The sequence below is a fragment of the Syngnathus leptorhynchus genome, chromosome 14 (genome assembly GCF_054491065.1).
Source record: "Syngnathus leptorhynchus isolate UIUO chromosome 14, UIUO_Slep, whole genome shotgun sequence".
Classification (NCBI taxonomy): Eukaryota; Metazoa; Chordata; class Actinopteri; order Syngnathiformes; family Syngnathidae; genus Syngnathus; species Syngnathus leptorhynchus.
Window position 1 is genome coordinate 2,201,198 of NC_141208.1, and position 16,807 is coordinate 2,218,004.

General features: G+C 44.9%; 1 protein-coding gene across 1 annotated transcript in view; it reads right to left on the reverse strand.

Annotated features, from left to right (window-relative positions):
* The window catches only part of dnah9l (dynein, axonemal, heavy polypeptide 9 like), a 23,285-nt gene extending 7,312 nt beyond the window's left edge, over positions 1-15,973 (reverse strand). Inside the window, exons 1-63 of the mRNA XM_085930277.1 lie at positions 15,707-15,973; positions 15,191-15,370; positions 14,908-15,099; positions 14,714-14,813; positions 14,415-14,626; positions 14,116-14,349; positions 13,875-14,042; positions 13,650-13,766; positions 13,449-13,586; positions 13,161-13,298; positions 12,905-13,102; positions 12,670-12,774; positions 12,408-12,599; positions 12,078-12,278; positions 11,671-12,006; positions 11,481-11,558; positions 11,368-11,423; positions 11,177-11,297; positions 10,941-11,110; positions 10,597-10,819; positions 10,317-10,433; positions 10,075-10,161; positions 9,850-10,008; positions 9,705-9,788; positions 9,464-9,622; positions 9,153-9,275; positions 8,840-8,962; positions 8,532-8,756; positions 8,250-8,468; positions 7,961-8,128; positions 7,746-7,871; positions 7,571-7,678; positions 7,371-7,502; positions 7,144-7,304; positions 6,894-7,050; positions 6,609-6,754; positions 6,429-6,545; positions 6,223-6,361; positions 6,067-6,159; positions 5,781-5,975; positions 5,568-5,645; positions 5,356-5,488; positions 5,165-5,292; positions 4,915-5,063; positions 4,690-4,840; positions 4,458-4,589; positions 4,213-4,386; positions 3,933-4,137; positions 3,633-3,798; positions 3,468-3,570; positions 3,257-3,394; positions 3,086-3,187; positions 2,863-3,024; positions 2,705-2,788; positions 2,270-2,379; positions 2,031-2,193; positions 1,828-1,951; positions 1,552-1,694; positions 1,220-1,381; positions 1,045-1,104; positions 803-976; positions 518-664; positions 182-295 (exon numbers count right to left, since the gene is read on the reverse strand). Of these exons, the coding sequence (XP_085786403.1) occupies positions 182-295; positions 518-664; positions 803-976; positions 1,045-1,104; positions 1,220-1,381; positions 1,552-1,694; positions 1,828-1,951; positions 2,031-2,193; positions 2,270-2,379; positions 2,705-2,788; positions 2,863-3,024; positions 3,086-3,187; positions 3,257-3,394; positions 3,468-3,570; positions 3,633-3,798; positions 3,933-4,137; positions 4,213-4,386; positions 4,458-4,589; positions 4,690-4,840; positions 4,915-5,063; positions 5,165-5,292; positions 5,356-5,488; positions 5,568-5,645; positions 5,781-5,975; positions 6,067-6,159; positions 6,223-6,361; positions 6,429-6,545; positions 6,609-6,754; positions 6,894-7,050; positions 7,144-7,304; positions 7,371-7,502; positions 7,571-7,678; positions 7,746-7,871; positions 7,961-8,128; positions 8,250-8,468; positions 8,532-8,756; positions 8,840-8,962; positions 9,153-9,275; positions 9,464-9,622; positions 9,705-9,788; positions 9,850-10,008; positions 10,075-10,161; positions 10,317-10,433; positions 10,597-10,819; positions 10,941-11,110; positions 11,177-11,297; positions 11,368-11,423; positions 11,481-11,558; positions 11,671-12,006; positions 12,078-12,278; positions 12,408-12,599; positions 12,670-12,774; positions 12,905-13,102; positions 13,161-13,298; positions 13,449-13,586; positions 13,650-13,766; positions 13,875-14,042; positions 14,116-14,349; positions 14,415-14,626; positions 14,714-14,813; positions 14,908-15,099; positions 15,191-15,370; positions 15,707-15,973 (9,366 nt within the window). The remainder of the gene's footprint in view (positions 1-181; positions 296-517; positions 665-802; positions 977-1,044; positions 1,105-1,219; positions 1,382-1,551; positions 1,695-1,827; positions 1,952-2,030; positions 2,194-2,269; positions 2,380-2,704; positions 2,789-2,862; positions 3,025-3,085; positions 3,188-3,256; positions 3,395-3,467; positions 3,571-3,632; positions 3,799-3,932; positions 4,138-4,212; positions 4,387-4,457; positions 4,590-4,689; positions 4,841-4,914; positions 5,064-5,164; positions 5,293-5,355; positions 5,489-5,567; positions 5,646-5,780; positions 5,976-6,066; positions 6,160-6,222; positions 6,362-6,428; positions 6,546-6,608; positions 6,755-6,893; positions 7,051-7,143; positions 7,305-7,370; positions 7,503-7,570; positions 7,679-7,745; positions 7,872-7,960; positions 8,129-8,249; positions 8,469-8,531; positions 8,757-8,839; positions 8,963-9,152; positions 9,276-9,463; positions 9,623-9,704; positions 9,789-9,849; positions 10,009-10,074; positions 10,162-10,316; positions 10,434-10,596; positions 10,820-10,940; positions 11,111-11,176; positions 11,298-11,367; positions 11,424-11,480; positions 11,559-11,670; positions 12,007-12,077; positions 12,279-12,407; positions 12,600-12,669; positions 12,775-12,904; positions 13,103-13,160; positions 13,299-13,448; positions 13,587-13,649; positions 13,767-13,874; positions 14,043-14,115; positions 14,350-14,414; positions 14,627-14,713; positions 14,814-14,907; positions 15,100-15,190; positions 15,371-15,706) is intronic.
* Positions 15,974-16,807: the final 834 nt, after the last annotated feature.

The following is a 16,807-nucleotide window of genomic DNA, read 5'->3' on the forward strand; positions in this document are numbered from 1 at the left end:
AACGCAATAAGTAAGACGTGAGGAGACACAACTTTGAAGTGAACTCGCAACATTGAAAGTAAGTTACCTTTGTTTATTTAATATTGTGTTTATGGAGCATTTGTGATCATTTAAGAGAGCAATTTATTTTTTACAAGTTTGTTCATTTGGAAAATTGACTGTACTCATTGCTTCATGTTACCCTGTTGAGTGTATTGAGGGCCACATTGGCGGCCTGGAGGGCAGGTTCAGCCTTAGCTAGGTCCTCTTCTGTCTCTCGCTGCTGTTTGCTCACCTCAGCTTGAATGGCCTCCACCTAAAGAGAAATGTTGGATTTCACCAGAATCCATCAAACTTTTTTCCCCACTGCTCATCCTAATTAGGATCATCATGGGTTTGGTCTTCAATGAACTTAAAATGTATGTTTTGGGGACGTTGGAGGAAGCACTAGACATAGTATGCACTGGTTAAAACTGCGTAAAGTAATCCAGGAAATGCATAATGGCAGTGAACAAATATAACCCAAACATCTCTTTACCTTTTGCTCTTCAGCATCAGCCACAGCTCTCTCTTGGTTGACCTTGTCAGTCTGTTGTCCTATTTGAGCAATGAGAGCCTCAATGTCTGTGTTCCTCTGACACAGTTCTACCTCTTGCGCCGCTAGCTTAGCTTTAAGATCCTCCACCTGGCAAGAAAGTGAAGGAAAAAACAACAATTTATTGTCATGGTATGTATTTTATTTCTGGAATAGAAGTGGGAATAAGTTGCATGTCTCAAGTCTTAAGAGTAAGAGACGATAAAGCTCACAAAAACTATCGCAGACCTGCGAGGCGGTGCTCTGCAGCTTCTGCAGTCCGTTCTCTAATCTCTCCGTCATCTGACTGAGCTCTGTTCGTTTCTTCCCCAACAGGTTGCTGTAAAGCTTCATGAACTCCAGGAAACTCTTTGGCGTGGTGTAGTTGTAGTGCTTCTCATTTTGCTGGTACTTGGCGCTGACCTATGATGGTGCCAGATGCGACGTCAGGAGGTGAGGTCTCCCCTTTTGTGCTTTACCAAAAAGCTTACCTCATTGACGCTGGTGTGGGCGTGGGAGATGAACTCACTGATGGGCGTCCTCACATTAGGCTGCAGAAGATAAATTGTTGTAATATGTTAAATAATACATTTCAATAAAAAAATAAAATACTCTGTATATATATGTAAAAAAAAAAAAAAAAAAGCATGTTAGCAACATGAAGACCTCCAGTGCAGGTATCTTCTCTATGAAAGTGTTGCTGACGGACTGCAAAGCGAGCTGAGGCCAAGGGTGGAACCAATCGATAGCAGTGCAGTTCACCAGAGCCGGAAACTTCCGCGCTCGTGTCCGCAGTGTGAAACCCACGGGGGAAAAACACAACACAACCTGTCGACGTAAAACAGATAGCAGATGAAGAGTAAATTGAAAAGACCAATAATGCAAGAGTTGATTGCCCCCCCCCCCCCCCCCCCCACACACACACACACACACACACACACACACACACACACACTAACTGCCAGAGCAATACTTTTATATCAAACAGCACTGTGGACCTTAAGCTGTCTTCGTATTCGCTCAATGAAGAAGCTCCAGCAATTGTCTCTGGAATCCAGAAGTCCTAAACCTCGCAGCTCCATTCGCATTGATGTCAAAATGGTGTCCACTTCTTCATCACTGAACAGGTCTGGGATGTCCCCTGAAATACTCAAATCTTCAAAGTCACGTCTTTTTTCCAACCACTGGATCCAATCAAATTGAACGCAAGACCTGCATCAAACGATCACGTCCATCCACCTAGGAAGACATTTTTACCGAAGCGGCGGACTAACCCGAAGCCAGCATGTCATTGACGAGCACCAGGAAACTTTCATCGGGAACCTGCGCATCCGTATAAAGGAACACCGTGCCAAGGTTCTTCACTCCGACCTTCATATACAACGCTGCTATGTCACTCTGAAAACGTGAAGAAAACAATGCTGTCGTTTGGACATCCGGGATAGTAGTGGCACAGTGAGTTGACATTTTGGTTTACTTTAAGGTCATTGAAGCCGTAGCCTTTACGCAGCGTAATCTGGAAGACTTCAAGCGTGCTGAGAAAGGCAGCCAGCCGACAGAGACTTTGCTTCCCGCTGCCGCCGACCCCCACCAGCAGGGCATTACCGTAGGGAGCTTCCAGGATGCGGCTGATTCGACATCTTCACGCATGGAACACACGTATATGCTCTGTGACTCACATCTATATATGTTTGCATGTATGCGTTGTGTTCTTACACATGCTGGATAGCTTCCTCAAACAGCACCAAGTCCATCACAGCATGCAGCTCATTATAATGTTCCAGAGCATCAATGAGCATCTTTTGGAGTTTCTCCCAGTCTGATGCCTGAGAAAATAAACAAGCTCGCAAAGTGCATCGCTTTTGTAATTACTTCCAGATACTGGAATCGTTTTAATTTCTCATGAAGAGTCCATTAAATTAAAAGCAAAGCGTGCGGAAAGGTAATTAGTTTGCTAATGAATGCACATTCTTCCTCAGTGATTCAGACAGATTAGATATGACGGCTGCCTCGCTGCATCAAGCCTTTATGAATATAGAGCTTGAAATCTCCTCCTAAATAAATTAATTGAAGTCCAAATCAATTAATTGCATCATGCTTGACAGACAATGAATGGATGATTGCAAAAGAAGCCCTGACCTGAATGCTTACCAGGTGATAGCGAGGCTCTCCCACCCCTTGAGCAAAGTGACAGTACACCAAAGGCTGGTGGATGAAAACGGACTCATCGATTCCCTGGACAGGTGCAGCAGAAACAAGCGAGTGACACTTGAGTGGCCGTCATTAATTTGACATTCTTCGCTGTATACCTCAAAGTATCTCTTGCCAGTGTCCAGCAGGATTTTGTTGAAGACCTCCACATCTTTCTCTTCCATCAGTTTATCTGAGTATACCCTGGAGCTCTCATGAAGCCACAGATGAACAAGGTCCATGGGGTATCGAATGCACTCGGGCTGGGCAAACAGGATACCCTGTGCAACCATTCAAAGATGTTTAATTCGCAACATTTTTTATTTTATGCATTGATATTACCTGGAAGATATTGGCAAGGTCTCTCAAGTTGAAAATGTAATGGAAGCGAATTGCAGTGGGCAGAAAGTTCTGACTGACTTTTTGGTGCAAAGAGACGGCCGCCTGCAGGGATTGATAGAATTTGGCACGCTGCGACATGAGATTTTCATCGACGCAAATATGAGGCTGCACCTGTACGAGCGGTCCGACCGATCGTGAGACACCGTAGCTGAATCCACCCTGCAGGAAGTGAGCCGACAAGATACTGGAGAAGATGGTGGCCAATGAATCGGCGCCGGGGAAATGGACCGAAAAGACGGAGAAATGTCTCTGTATGAACAAAGCAGAGTATAAGCCGTCATCACACAAGTTTGGTATACTTTATTTTTCCTGCAGTCTGCACCTGCAGTCGAGGGTTAATAGAGAAACTCCCGGCTGTTGGGTTCATACAGGTGATGTACTGGCAGTTATAAATGTCTTTCAGTACCAGCTTTTGTCTGTCATACCTGCAAAGAATCAAACTGGGTCAATGGAGCTTGCATGTGGAGAAGACAAGCGTGCGTCTCACCAGTGGTTATAGTCCAGGTGCTGACGTATGAGTGTGTGAGGCTGGACCGTCCCGTACACGTCCACCTCGGGCATGTTGAGGTCATCTATGAAGTAGATGAGTTTCTTGGTGGTAGGAGGTCCAAATTTACGACCTGCTTTCTTCTCGAGTGGTTTTTCCAGTGCACCTAAATGCAAATTAGTGCTTACAAAACAAATCGAAAAGCTAACATTCCGTCCAAGTCTAGGATGGAATAAGATTAATAGCACCAAAGCACTTCTTCTATGTCAGACAGTACTTTAGCCAGAGAACCAATCTTACGTTGTAGCATTGCTGAGGTGGTGTAGTAGTTAAAGGGGACTTTAGCCACCATGTAGTCCTCCTTCAGTTTGCAGACTTTATCAGACACGAGGATAGTTTTCCCTACTCCTGCGTTGCCTACTAGCATAATGGGTTTGCCTCTGTTGAGTAGTAGGTCCATGAAATAAGTCAGACAGATAGTTTCTGGGGTGTGGACAAGCACTGTCTGAAGAACAAACAAAAAAGGACCTTGTTGAAAGTACACGTCAGCACATTTTGTGGGCAATCAATGGTACAGAACCTGCAAAGGCACATCAAGCTCCAGCTCAAAAGGACCCATCTTCTCACTCCAGGGTGTGAATTTCTTTGTCTCAGGATCAATAAAATAATCAAAGACGGTTCCTTGGGAGGGGAACTTGACAGCTCTCATTTCTTTTGACCACCAACGGCTGAATTCAGCACGATAGTCATGAAGCTACACCAGGGGCAAAAAGTTAGCACCATTTGAATCTGGATGTTGCCATGCAATGCACGACAGAAACCTACATGATCCTGGAAGAGGGCTCCTCCAAAGGCCCACACACAGGCGAAGACAAAGTAACTCTCATAAAGTTCTCTGGGGGAGTCAGGAGGAGCGTTGTCATCTGTCAGCAGGCAGTCCAACAAGGAGCACAGTGTCTGATCGATGGGTTACACAAGAATGCAACAAGGACATCATCAACCTTTTGCGCAGTGCCACAAATTTCTGCGTCAGATGAGGACAAAAAGAACACCTTACTTGCACCATGCTGTTTTCCGGAATAGGAGTGATAGTTTTCAGGTTGCAGCGGACTTGCTCCAGACAGTACGGAACATACTTGTCAAATAGAATAGTGAGGTTAGCTCGCTCTGACTGGGCCTGCCGGGTCTCTATCCAGCTTGTGACGAAACTGGAGACACAGTTGGGCCAAACCATAGTTGAGGTGAGCTTGATTGTGTGTATGAGGGTGAGCTTGCGCCTTACGAGGTCCAGCCCACGTCCTGGGGGTTGACGTAGAGGATTCCCGCTCTGGACACAGTGGCCGGTGTTGCAGCTTTCAGGTGGGAAATCTCAAAGAGCAGACGCATGGAGGAGGACAAACTGATCCTTTCATTACTGGCCAGAGTCAGTACCTTGACAAACAGAAGGGGGTATTTAAGCAAATGCATTTTGAACCTTTAGAATTTATTTAGCTTTTTATACAGGTTGACAAAAAAAATAAACTCTTCTGGACCTTATTATCATCCATAACTGTGTTTAGCGACTCGATCCACATGGGGTCAATGTCCCCGTCTAGAACGATCCATTTGGGGCCGTCGTGGGTAACTGAAGTCAGTTCTCTCATGGTAGTCGAGAACACGCCTGAAGCAGAAAACGCAGCAAAACGTTGAGCATGTGCTGAAATGAATTGTGATGTTCCCTTACCGTCCTTCCACTCTCTGGTGGCGGGGTGAAGATATCCAAACAACTCATCTGTGGTCACGGCTTTTGGGTTGATGTCATGCCACACTGGCTTCATCTTCATGTTTGCATAGGTCCTATGGAGGGTCTTCAAGATCTGTTGTGAAAATTGTTTGTCAATCGAAAAATGTAACAAGAAGCTGTGATAATACAGCTGTAATAAAAATTGTGTCAACCTGGCTCTTTCCAGTTCCTGGTCCACCCACGACAAATATTGAGTGTCTGACGGTCAGCAGCTCCTCCAACTGAGTGACCTGGAAAGACAAATTATATTTTGATATTGTTTGACCAACATATCCAAAAAGGGGATTTCTAATTTTTCAATTCAATTTGCAATTCAAAATTTTCTTGGCATACACAGTGAAAGAACAAAATTGATAGATTTGTACCTTCAGTATGAAGTTTTCTTCTGGCTGAAGGCTCAGCTCACTAAGTGATTGTCGTACAGCATTTTCCAATTCAGGGTCTCTTTTACGTGGAACATCCAACTGAGGGAAGAGGTCGCTAATAAGACCAAGAAATATGGGCACATCGTTGGTCACTATCTTTGGCAGGTTGAAGTCCCTTAACGCCCGCATCAGCACCTGAGGAGAAAAATGGGATTGGTGAATGTAATCTCAATTGCTAAACGACTGCATCCAGATGCTTGTCCGAACGTGACACATTGATGCCCACCTGTTCCTCCGGTCTGCTACGCTCCTCTCGCTTCAGTGAGCCAGCCACCACCAGAACGGATTTAATGGCTCTTAAACCCCAATCATAATGATCCTGATCCAGAGGGAGTACAATCAGGCCATTGTTCTTTTGCCGACTTCAATGAAAATGATGTACCTGTTTGGACAGCAGTTCTTTACAGAGCGTGTAGAGGCTGATGAACTTGCGTGCCAGCAAGCGTGCATCTATGAACCCTTCCGCCACCAGCATGATTTCACAGATGAGCTCAAAGTCCGGGATCACCATGGCACAAGGCCTGGGTGGTTGAAAAGCCGCCTCATGATAATTTGAACGTTTGACAGGATATTGTCCAAGTGACAGACCTGAAGAGAGCCTTGAGGTTCTCCGGGAGCTCAGCCCTGCCTGCATAACCTGGATTCAATGTGATGAAGATTCCCACAGTTTGCTTCAGCTCAATTTCTTCTCCAAGGAAATGGAACCTACATACGCAGCGTTGCGTTAAATAATAAAACATAAGCTCAGAGTGGGATTTACATATTTACTTGTGTTTTTTGTTGCGTACTGCGTCCTGTATGGTTTTGACCTGCACGGCCACCACGGAGAGAACTTCCACAGAGATCCTGTTGAATTCGTCAAAACAGCCCCACACTCCAGTCTGAGCCAGACCTTTATAAATGTTCCCAATAGACTGGAGGAACATATAGCTATTATCACCTTTTTGCAAATATTTTACTACGTCCTTTCATAGGGGTGAGTTACACAAATTGTCAGTTCTTCCGTGTTGTTGAAATGATAAAAGAAAATCTTTACAAAAAGGATAGCGTTACCTTGTAGTCCATTTGCTCTGAGCAGTTGAAGACATAAACCATGATGCCCAGGGATCGTCCCAAATCCTTGGTGGTCTCAGTCTTACCGGTACCAGCCGGCCCAGAGGGGGCGCCACTCATAGTGAGATGGAGGGACTGGGTCAATGTTATGTAGCACCTGATATGAGCAGGGTTTATTTCATATTTAAACTTAGTTAGACATGAAACCTACTTTTAATCAACATGTCTCCTAGATCTAATGCACTAGTACCTGTCAGTAAGAGGTGTGATGACCAGCCTGTTGGTGTTACCCAGGTATTCATAACTGAAGCGGAACTGGGCGTCACAGATATTAACGTAACAATGTCGCGTTTCATCGTCCCAACGATGGCGCAACTGGGAGAGCCATGCGAAAGCTTGACCTGTTGTCACCTGCGTTTCAAAAAAAGCCAGATCAAAATAGTCAAGAATTCCAGTGATCCTATTTAAGCGTTCAACCTTTTGAGTTATGAGGTTGGCCACGACATCTCGGGCATGGACGTCAATAGTGCAGACGGTCATAATTTTCTGTCTGTCCCCGGGCGTCAAATCTCCCAACAGCATATGGATCAGTGAGTTGAGCTGCGTGATCTGCCAATCAACAAATATATCATTTATTAAGGAAAAACATTTGCTTTTCCCTTTCATCTTTCGCCAACCTGTTTTTTATTGTATTCTTTGAGAGCCGTATCAAATCCTTCCTCCACCCTTGCAAAGGCAATGCCCACATCTGTGGCCCACCACACTTGACTGCCAGTCAATCCCACCTACAGCACGACATGAGCATGTTACATAAAGTGAGTGGGATGTTCTACGCATTCGAGTTTGTGGGACCTGTGCAGGGTAATCAAAGAGCCACTGATCCCGTGGTTTATCTTCGTAGGCGGCTACCGCCTCCTGGATTTCCTTCTGAATGGTCCGACGCATGCTGCTCTCCAATGCACCCAACCAGCACTCCGCCTAGATTGGATGTAGAAAATACATGCAAAGAAATATGGATCGGCAGGACTACTATGTTTGTTGGTTCAATCAAATGGAGCATTTCAAACCTGTCCTTTACAAACACACGGCTCAGAGAATGGAACATATTCTCCCTCCCGGCTGTACATCCCTACGGCCACGGTGTCGCCGTCCATGGCTCCTCCTTCATCCCTGTGTGACTCCTTGAAGCGAAGGTCTGCTATGTTGTCAAATAGCTTGAGCAAATGTTTGGTCACCTGAAAAACAAAATGTATTCACTCGAACTCAAACCAAGAGACTGGTTTATCCTTCTGTAATCATCCGTAAACTGCATCCTCCTAGACCTTTGTGGATTTCTTATTGGATTTGATCCCTTGCCTGTTTGGGTTGCGTTCCCTTGGAGACAATCTCCAGCAGGTCGGAAGCAGACACAAAGTAAAATCTGGGGAATGTGAGTCTCTTGGTCTCCAGGTACTCTGCCAGGGCCTTCTCACATACAGACAGTCTCTGCTGCAGTGCCTCCAGGTTCTCCAGGAAGCCAGGCCGGTTGGTCACTTCCAACACATTTCTGTTCTGCACCACCTGACTCATCAAACTCTAGGGAGAAGAAATTCAAATAAAAATGCATTGTAATGTAGGGCACTTGTGTGCATCAAGTACCTGAAAGTCATTGTGTATTCCCTGGAAGCGCTCAGCATCATTGGCCAGCTGGCAGCGGATGTCTTGGCTGTTGGTGAATATGCTATTGAGGTGGGCCCAGGTCTTCTGCACTGACATCCACAAGGAGATGACCAGGTCAGCCACCATCAGCTTCCTCTGCCATACACTCACTTCCGGCTGAAAGTATTCTATATACTTGCTCATGAGGATGTTTTGCAGCTGCACCTGAAAAGAAATTTATGGTCATGAGGGTCTAGAACTGCCTCAACCATTATCTTCACAATCCATCCAACATGATAGAGTTTTACTTGGTTGTCTTCAAGGGTTTCTATTAGGTTCTCATCTGCTTTGAGAAGAGGGATTCCAGTATTGACGTGCGTGTCATAGGACAATGACATAAAACTCCATGTCTGCTTAATCTCTGACAAGACCTGACAAAATAGATGGTTGTATTTGTTTAATCAAATATCTCAAACAAAAATAGGAAGGGTTACGAGTTGGTCCTTTTCTGATGCTGGAAAAGGTCTTGGAGCAACTAAGTTTGGTATTTGTTGGTGGCAAGGATTGCCTTTGCAGGCTCAAACCCAATATACTGTACATGTGGTGTTTGGTTATGCTGACCTTCTCTATCGCCATTTCTTTCACGGCCTTGTCCACTATATTTTTGACCTCGTCCTCCACACGGTGAAGCTGCAATTCCAACAGGTTTCCGAGAGTCGTGTCCTCTCCCATCACAAACGTTACCTGTGGACCAAAGGGAACCCAAGACGGACCAGGACCACATTTCAATTCAATATCGAAGGCAATTGCATATGGATTATGCGTATGGGTCATTCTCAGAAAGTATGGCCCAGGGAGTATGTTTGCAATATTCGTCAAATCTGCTGATAGAAGGGGAACCCAATATTGACTCTCAAAGTGGCCATCCATACCTTGGTTGTATTCATTAGCTGCTGCCAGTGTCTCTCCCTGACAGCAGAGTTCTGCAGCTCATTGACCGCTCTCAGAGACGTCAGCAGGTTCTTCACCGTTGACTCCAGACCCACGTAGACATCCCACAAACGCGCATCCTTATCTAGCATCTTCATCTCCTAGAATGCGCAACAAGCAATTGGATATGAGTGCTCCCATCTAAACTGTTCAGCATTTTTAGAGCATCTACAAAAGTTGTACTTTTGCAAAACGTCTGAGCTCCATGTCCATTTGCTCAACGTTGATCTCTTTCCATGGTGTCTTGGTCCAGTCCTCTATGCTGCTCTGTAAGGGAGAAAGAAAATGAATTCCGCAAGGCCTTGTGGGTCTCAAATGCATTTCATACCTTGACAAAAATGACCATATCCCACACTGATTTGACGAGGATGATGTCACTGCGACACTGGCGTAGTTGCTTGTAGTCTGGGAAGCTAACTTCGAACAGATCGGCAGTGTCCTGCAGCGCCTTCATTTCTGCCTCCATTGTGGCTACTGCACGGTTAGACTGGAGATGTGTGCACATACTCTTGATAGCTTGTAGAGGATAGTAACAACAAGTATGTTTGCTCACCTTATCAATTTGTTTGTAGGGCTCTTCCACACTGATCTTAAAAATGACCTCAGTATGGAACCGCTCCCTGAATTCATACTGCTTGACCTAAAAATGTTCAAATATTTAAATAAGCAACGTTTTCAGCAGGTACTGCAGCTCTGTACTATGTGCATGCGGTGGTGCCACTCATTTATAATGCATGTAGGAAAATGAGAAGGTTTGTGAGGGTTTACTTGGGGTCACTCAAACTTTTAACTCACCTCAAACCGTGCACATTTCCTGCGGATAACTGAAACCTCGTTAGACTGCAGCGGTGCCACTTCATGTTTGACTGTGAAAGCGATTTTCTGCAAAGTCTTCCATCTGTCTGTGAGCTCCTGCATTTGTTTTGTGGTTTGAAAAAAAAAATTGCGTAAGAATGGGGGTCTACCTATTTCCCGGGTGCCCCAAAAGTCACCATATGGTTCCATTAAAAAAGGAAATGTACAGTAACTTTTGGGGCACGCTATATTCCTGGTCATGCCATGTGTGTGCACCAACTTCTAACTGTGTGTAGACGCTCTCTGGGAGTTGTTGCCCATAAGTCTTGAGGAGCTCCGCGGTGGATTTGAGAGGTTTAAAGTGCTGTTCGTTGCTAATTTGTCGATCTCTCATGGCCATGAGATGTCCCATAATATCCACCAGGCCAGCATAGTCTCCATCCGACACCTTGTTAGAAAGACCACGAGCTGTGTTTTGGACAAAAGAGGACAGTTCCTTCACGCTGCAGAACAGAGAAGAACGGGAAAGGACAATGCAAATTAACGTGAATGCTTGTCATATGATTTGCCCCTTTGTGTGCTTTCAAAATTGGCGACGTGCTCATGTGCATGCACGTGTGCAACCTTTGGTTGACGTGGTTGAGCAGGTGCTCCTTGAACATCCAACTCCATCTCTTGACAATGTTCATGAGCATGTGCTTGAAGGGTCTGATGTCCAGCTGCAACCAGTTGCAGAAAACCCTCCCATCCTCCATCTTGCTCACTTGCTCATGCAGAGATTCAAACAAATTGATCTACCGGCAAGAGAGATTTCTGGAGATTGCTCAAGGGGGAATAATTGGACAGGAGTTAAAAATAACCTGCTCTTTAAAGTTTTCCAAGGTTGGTGGGTTCTTCTTCAATTCATAGTCTGCATACAGCTCAGCTTCCTCCGTCGTCAATACGTGGCCATAGAGCAGGAACTGACTCATAAATTCAGACCTGCGCATGTTGAGATCAAGAAACAGTCAACAAATCTCGTCTTGATCAGACGCTAACTCTACACTCTGACCTGTCATCAGTCCAGAGATAGCGGTAGCTGTTGAATGATGCTTGATATTCCCTGACCTGATGAAAATAAATATATTTTTCCAGTTGATAGCGTTCGGCTATCAAAATGCTCACCTTGCTGATAGCTGCATGTGCTCGAGCGCGTAAAGCGTAACACATTTCGGACAAATCCTTCATTTCATTGACGTCACTCTGCAGGAACACAAGGAGGGACAATATCAAATAGATTTATGTGTAGGGACATCAATAATCTCGTAAGTACTGCACATGAGCTATAACAGTCAAAAGGTTCAGACGTGTTGACCTGATAGTTATCCTGATGCGTGTGCTTTGCAACTCTGGGGATGAAGGATGCCATCTTGAGAATGTTAGCAACCATGTTGTCCACAATATCAAAGAAGTTGCCTCTGTTGCTGAAGTCTAGCGGAGGGTTAAAGCACATCTCGCTGCCGTTCAACACCAACTGGAGCTCAAACAGCGGACTGACACGCTGGGCTGCATCAGTGTTGTCCAGTAGGTACTGTAGAGAGCACTGGATGGCGTGAGAGAAGCCTGCCAGGATCATTTGGTCCACATAGTTAGAGTAGGCCTGCCACTCGCTGCTGTTCAGGTCAGACACTGCCAGGAGTGACTGGTTCTCCTTAATAAAAAAATAAATAAAAGGCAGAATTAGAAATGGTTCTCTCCCATTCAACCCCAATTAAACTCTACCTGCAGAAGTGCGTGTATCTGCTCGCCCGTGCTGCTGATGAGAGCGTGCTGCTTGGCAACATTTTCGTCAATGTCCGAGAAGAACAGAAGAGTAGAGTCGCGACTTTTTCTTGTAACGCATGCGCGTTGGCTGAATTTCCCCATGAGCGTCTGCATGGCCTCCACATTTGCTTTGCTCTTCTGAACACGACTCCAAAGGCTCTAAAGATGTCAAAATATACGATTACAAGTTCTTATTTGAGGAATTTTTAGAGCTGGGATACAAAAAGAAAGTGTTCTTGCAGTTTACTGCAGCCCCTTAGCACACTTTGATTTTAAAGTAACGTAAACCTGGACGAGATCTCTTGCGCTCTTAATGTAGTCCCAGACGTCATCCTGCGCCCAGGTGAGTTCTCGCAGGGCTGGATCCAGTTGTCGCCTGGTCCTTTCCATCTCATCTTTTACCAGTCCCAGTTCCACATCAAGAATAGTGCTCTTCAGTTGGTTGTACCACTGGGTCACCAAGATCAGTGTCTGAATTTGCTGCAGAGCACAATGTAAGCATGCTTTGGAGTTTCAACTTTTATTAGATATCCGACCACTTTGAACTCACCAAGCAGAGTCGTTCACGTTTCGAGAAGAGCTGAAGAGCTGCTTTGGGAATGTTCTGGCTCTTTAGCATTCCCAAATACTTCACCTCCTTGAGCACAGATCTCAGCTGGATGTAAAGTGACAGAAATGTCCTGTCAGTATGATTTTCTGTATCTTTTGTTGCATACTTTCAGACTCCAAAGTGACTACAGTTTAAGAATGAGGGTGCAATCATATTTAGTAGTGTCTATGCTTACGGCTAGACTGAAGTTAACGTGGAACAAGCCCGTGTTGGTGTCAAGAGTCAACAGTGGGTCCTCCAGATGTCTTTGACAGATTTCCTCCAGACCTTCAGTCCATTGTGAGAAAAGCTCCTGGTCCTGCTTCTCCAAAGCTTCCAGAAGTCGTTCACACTTGTGGAGGGCTGCATCAGCCTCAGTGCCAGCCAAAGGCCTGGAATGGACGGACAGAAAGACCTTGAGGTACAAATACAATCAAGATGAGTGAGTGTGTCCTTGGTCCATACATATAAGCAAGCTGGCAAAGGTTGGCTCTGTTGCTCAAAATGCGACTTTGAAGCTCCTGTGACCATTTCAGCCTCCCGGCCACCAGGGGCATATTTTTCCCGAGAACCAGATTTCCTGATGTATGCTGAAACAAAACAAGTTTAATTTGCGTCATTAACTATCCAATTCAGTAAATCATCCATTGGGATTAGATGCTAAGTATTGGGGTCACATGATTTGCAGTGATCAGTTATGAATATTAATAGTAATAATTCTTTTAAAAATATCGTCTCACCCCATCCCTGTGTTGATTAAACAAAAACTGGCAATGGTTGATTTCCTGGTTGAACATGTCCAATAACACGGTATAGTTGGGAGAGAAGAGCTGATGGATTCTGGGTCTCTCCAGCAGGTTGCCAAAAACATTCAGCATCTGAAATGAAATCATTTGTTCAATGTAAACAAAATGTTTCGGAAATTTGCAATAGAGACTCACCTTAAATGTAGATTTGAGATTTCTTGAGTACTGAAAGGCCAGATTGAGAACCGTTCCCAATCTCTGGTCAAAGTCTTTGTTTTGTTCCATAAAACACTTGTATTGATGAATAAAATCCTACAGACCAAATCGAGACATATTTAGATCGTTATAAGATATCATTTAGATGATACGATATTGTTTCGATTCTTCAACTTCAACTGATGCAGTCTTACGAGGCCTCACATCATTAGTGTTGTCCAAAGGGTCATATTTGCTTTCTCTGAGGGCTCGCCAGCGGTCCTGAAACTCCTCATTCATGTTGAAGACCATCTCACTGAGGATCTTGCCTCTGGATCCACCGAGTTCCACCTTCTCCAGCTTTAGAAAGTCCAGCGCCGAAGCAAATAGTTCCTGGCCACAAATAAAATCCTATAGGCAACAATAGCTAACAAGATGATCATTCTGTGTCAAAACTTAATCCTACCTCAATCATAAGCAGCCTCTTCATGATGCGGTCTGAGCGTCGGAACACAAGCGAGGTAGGAAAGTCCCACAGCTTGACGGTCTGGTCGCGTTGGAAGTAACTCGGAATTTTCTCGCGGTGAGTGTGAAACTGCTGCTTGAAGGTGCGCAGGACGTAGACTGTTATTTGGACTCTCTCCTGGCCTTCCTCTAGCTCCATCTTAAAGAGTTCCTCAGGGATCAGGTAGGCAAAACCCTGTCAAGCAAAGACTTTCAAAGTCAGAAATCATCTCTACCAAATTTCGGGATTCATCGCTAGACCTTTTCCAGGATCAGATTGCAGAACTCGCGCAATAGGACCACCATGCGCTGTGGAGTGCAGTAGTAGCGTGATCTGCTCCAGATGAGACAGAGGGTGTGGAAGAGAGGAGGCAGCAGAGTGTCCACCTGAGGAAAACTTCTCTCTTCCAGGTTGCTGATGAGCCTCCTCAAAGGACGCAGATATAGATCGATATCCTCGGCTTCCAGCACGGCTGTGACAGCGACATACAAAAATCCCTCATGTAATAAGATCAGGCAAAGCCTTCACTTAACCAGAAAGTCAGAATCTGGATCATCACCATCGTCGACTTTAACAGAGACATCCCAGAAGGAAGAATAGTAGCTGCTCTTCACTCTTCTCAAGATCTCCATGATCTGCTTCACTTTGTGACTTTGAATCTGAAAGCACCAACCGTGATTGTAATATTAACTGGGATAGAAAAATCTCAATGTTAAAGTTGGTGCTATTTATTATGCCAACGTTTGACTGTACCTGTGATTGAATTCCCAGAAGATTCTCTCTTTGTGAGCTCCAGAACTGGAGCTCCACGTTAGGGCCTGGGTGCTCACCCTTAAGCAACAGGGCTCCAGAGTCCTTCTTCAGAACATTCCATATTTGTCCAGACCACTGCACAATCAGCGTTTCGATGGAGTATAACAAGCCTTCGTTCGCAAGCGGATCTGCGTGACTGATGGAGAAACACTGACTCAGCATTTCTGTTTTTGAATGAAAAATCATCGACACCATTTTTGAATATCAAGTCCGCTAACCTAATCTCCTGAGGTCCTGCCCTTTCAACACAAAGGGGGAGAGGCAGGAGAGTTCGACCCTCAGCATGTCCTCTCAGAGTGACCATGATGCTTCTTAGCTTCTCCAGATGTCGGTGAATATCATCTGACACGACCTGAGGCCACTCCTCGTGGTTTAGACTGTTAGATAGCACGCACACCAGCACCTACACAGGCAGTGGAGATCCATAACTTCTCTTTCATATTTGGTCAAAATGGTGATTGATTAGTTTTGCCAGCTCTGCGACATTGCACAGGAGAACGTGGACAACTTGGATGTCCACAAGCCCACCTGTGAGATGACAATTGGTAAGTGCTCCATCGGGTATCCTGGTACTTCCCCTAGTCGCAGTTGGTGTCGGAACCCTTGGCGAGCAATTCTTTTAACGCCCTTCTTCAGCACACACAATATTTTGGTCTTCCATGGTGGAGATGTCTTCACAAATGCAAAAACTGTATTTTTATTTCATTCATTTAATGAATTCATTTATTTATTTTCTCACCTGAGCATCCCCCGCATGCAGCGTCCCTCCAGGTCCGGTGAAGAGCAGCAGCCTGTTGGTCCAAATGTGGTCCAGGTAGTCCAAAATGATTTGCTGATTCTCCTCTGCACAGATGAAGCGATTCCATTTATCTGTCTTAACGCGGAGCACACAGACGACCTGCTCTCGGAGGAAGTCCACCCTCTCGTCGGATAACACCGCTCCAGCTGAAGCCCTTCCACTAGGGGAAGGGTTAGCCCTCGTGATGTTGCTGAGGGCCTCGGCCATGGAGGAAGACCAACAATGGCTCAAAGATGCCCAAAAGACAATTAAATGTCTCCAGTTATTTTTTTATGACCACCCCGCAGCTCAAAATTCTACAAGTAAAGTGATACAACTGTTTTTGACCTTCTTTGTAACCGGATCCAGTAACCCAAGCCTTCAACAGGTCCACAACAAAAGCACCACCCACCAGGAAAGGAAATATATATTTTATGTGTATCTGTTCTGATTAGTATTTTGCGAGCAGGTTTTTAACAATGGTGACAAAATGAGTTTTTGATGCATGTAAAAATATTTCAGTCATCCAATTCGTGCACGGTAGCTGGAGTACATAACTTCAGACATGCAATACAAAGAGCGACCACACGAGGGCAGTGTGGCACAATGTACCAAACATGCCTCAATTCTTTGCTGGCCCAAGTCATCACTTTCATGTCTTGCCGTTTAAAATAGTTGTAACTGTCTGGGGCTCAGACGTACCAGATGAATGCAAGCATTGGAACACAGGACAAAAAGGTGGTGCTCTGACAGTGACAAAATGATTAAATCTTTTGAATTTAACCTGAATGCATAGATGTTAGAAATGTTGATATCAATACAAAACTAACTTTTGGGCACATGTCAGATTAAAGACCTGTAAATAGATTGTCATTTTTACTCCACTATTTTTCAAATACATGCCCAAGAACATAGAAATACTGCGTTGCATCATCATCCGACAGAATTTCCCTGTCCTGATTCCCCCAGAAACATACTAAAATCAATTGGAGTTTATTTCACTCATGTTCTTATGCTAATGACCTTTGTAGGCTTATTTTCAATACCAGTGTTCAGCATTCA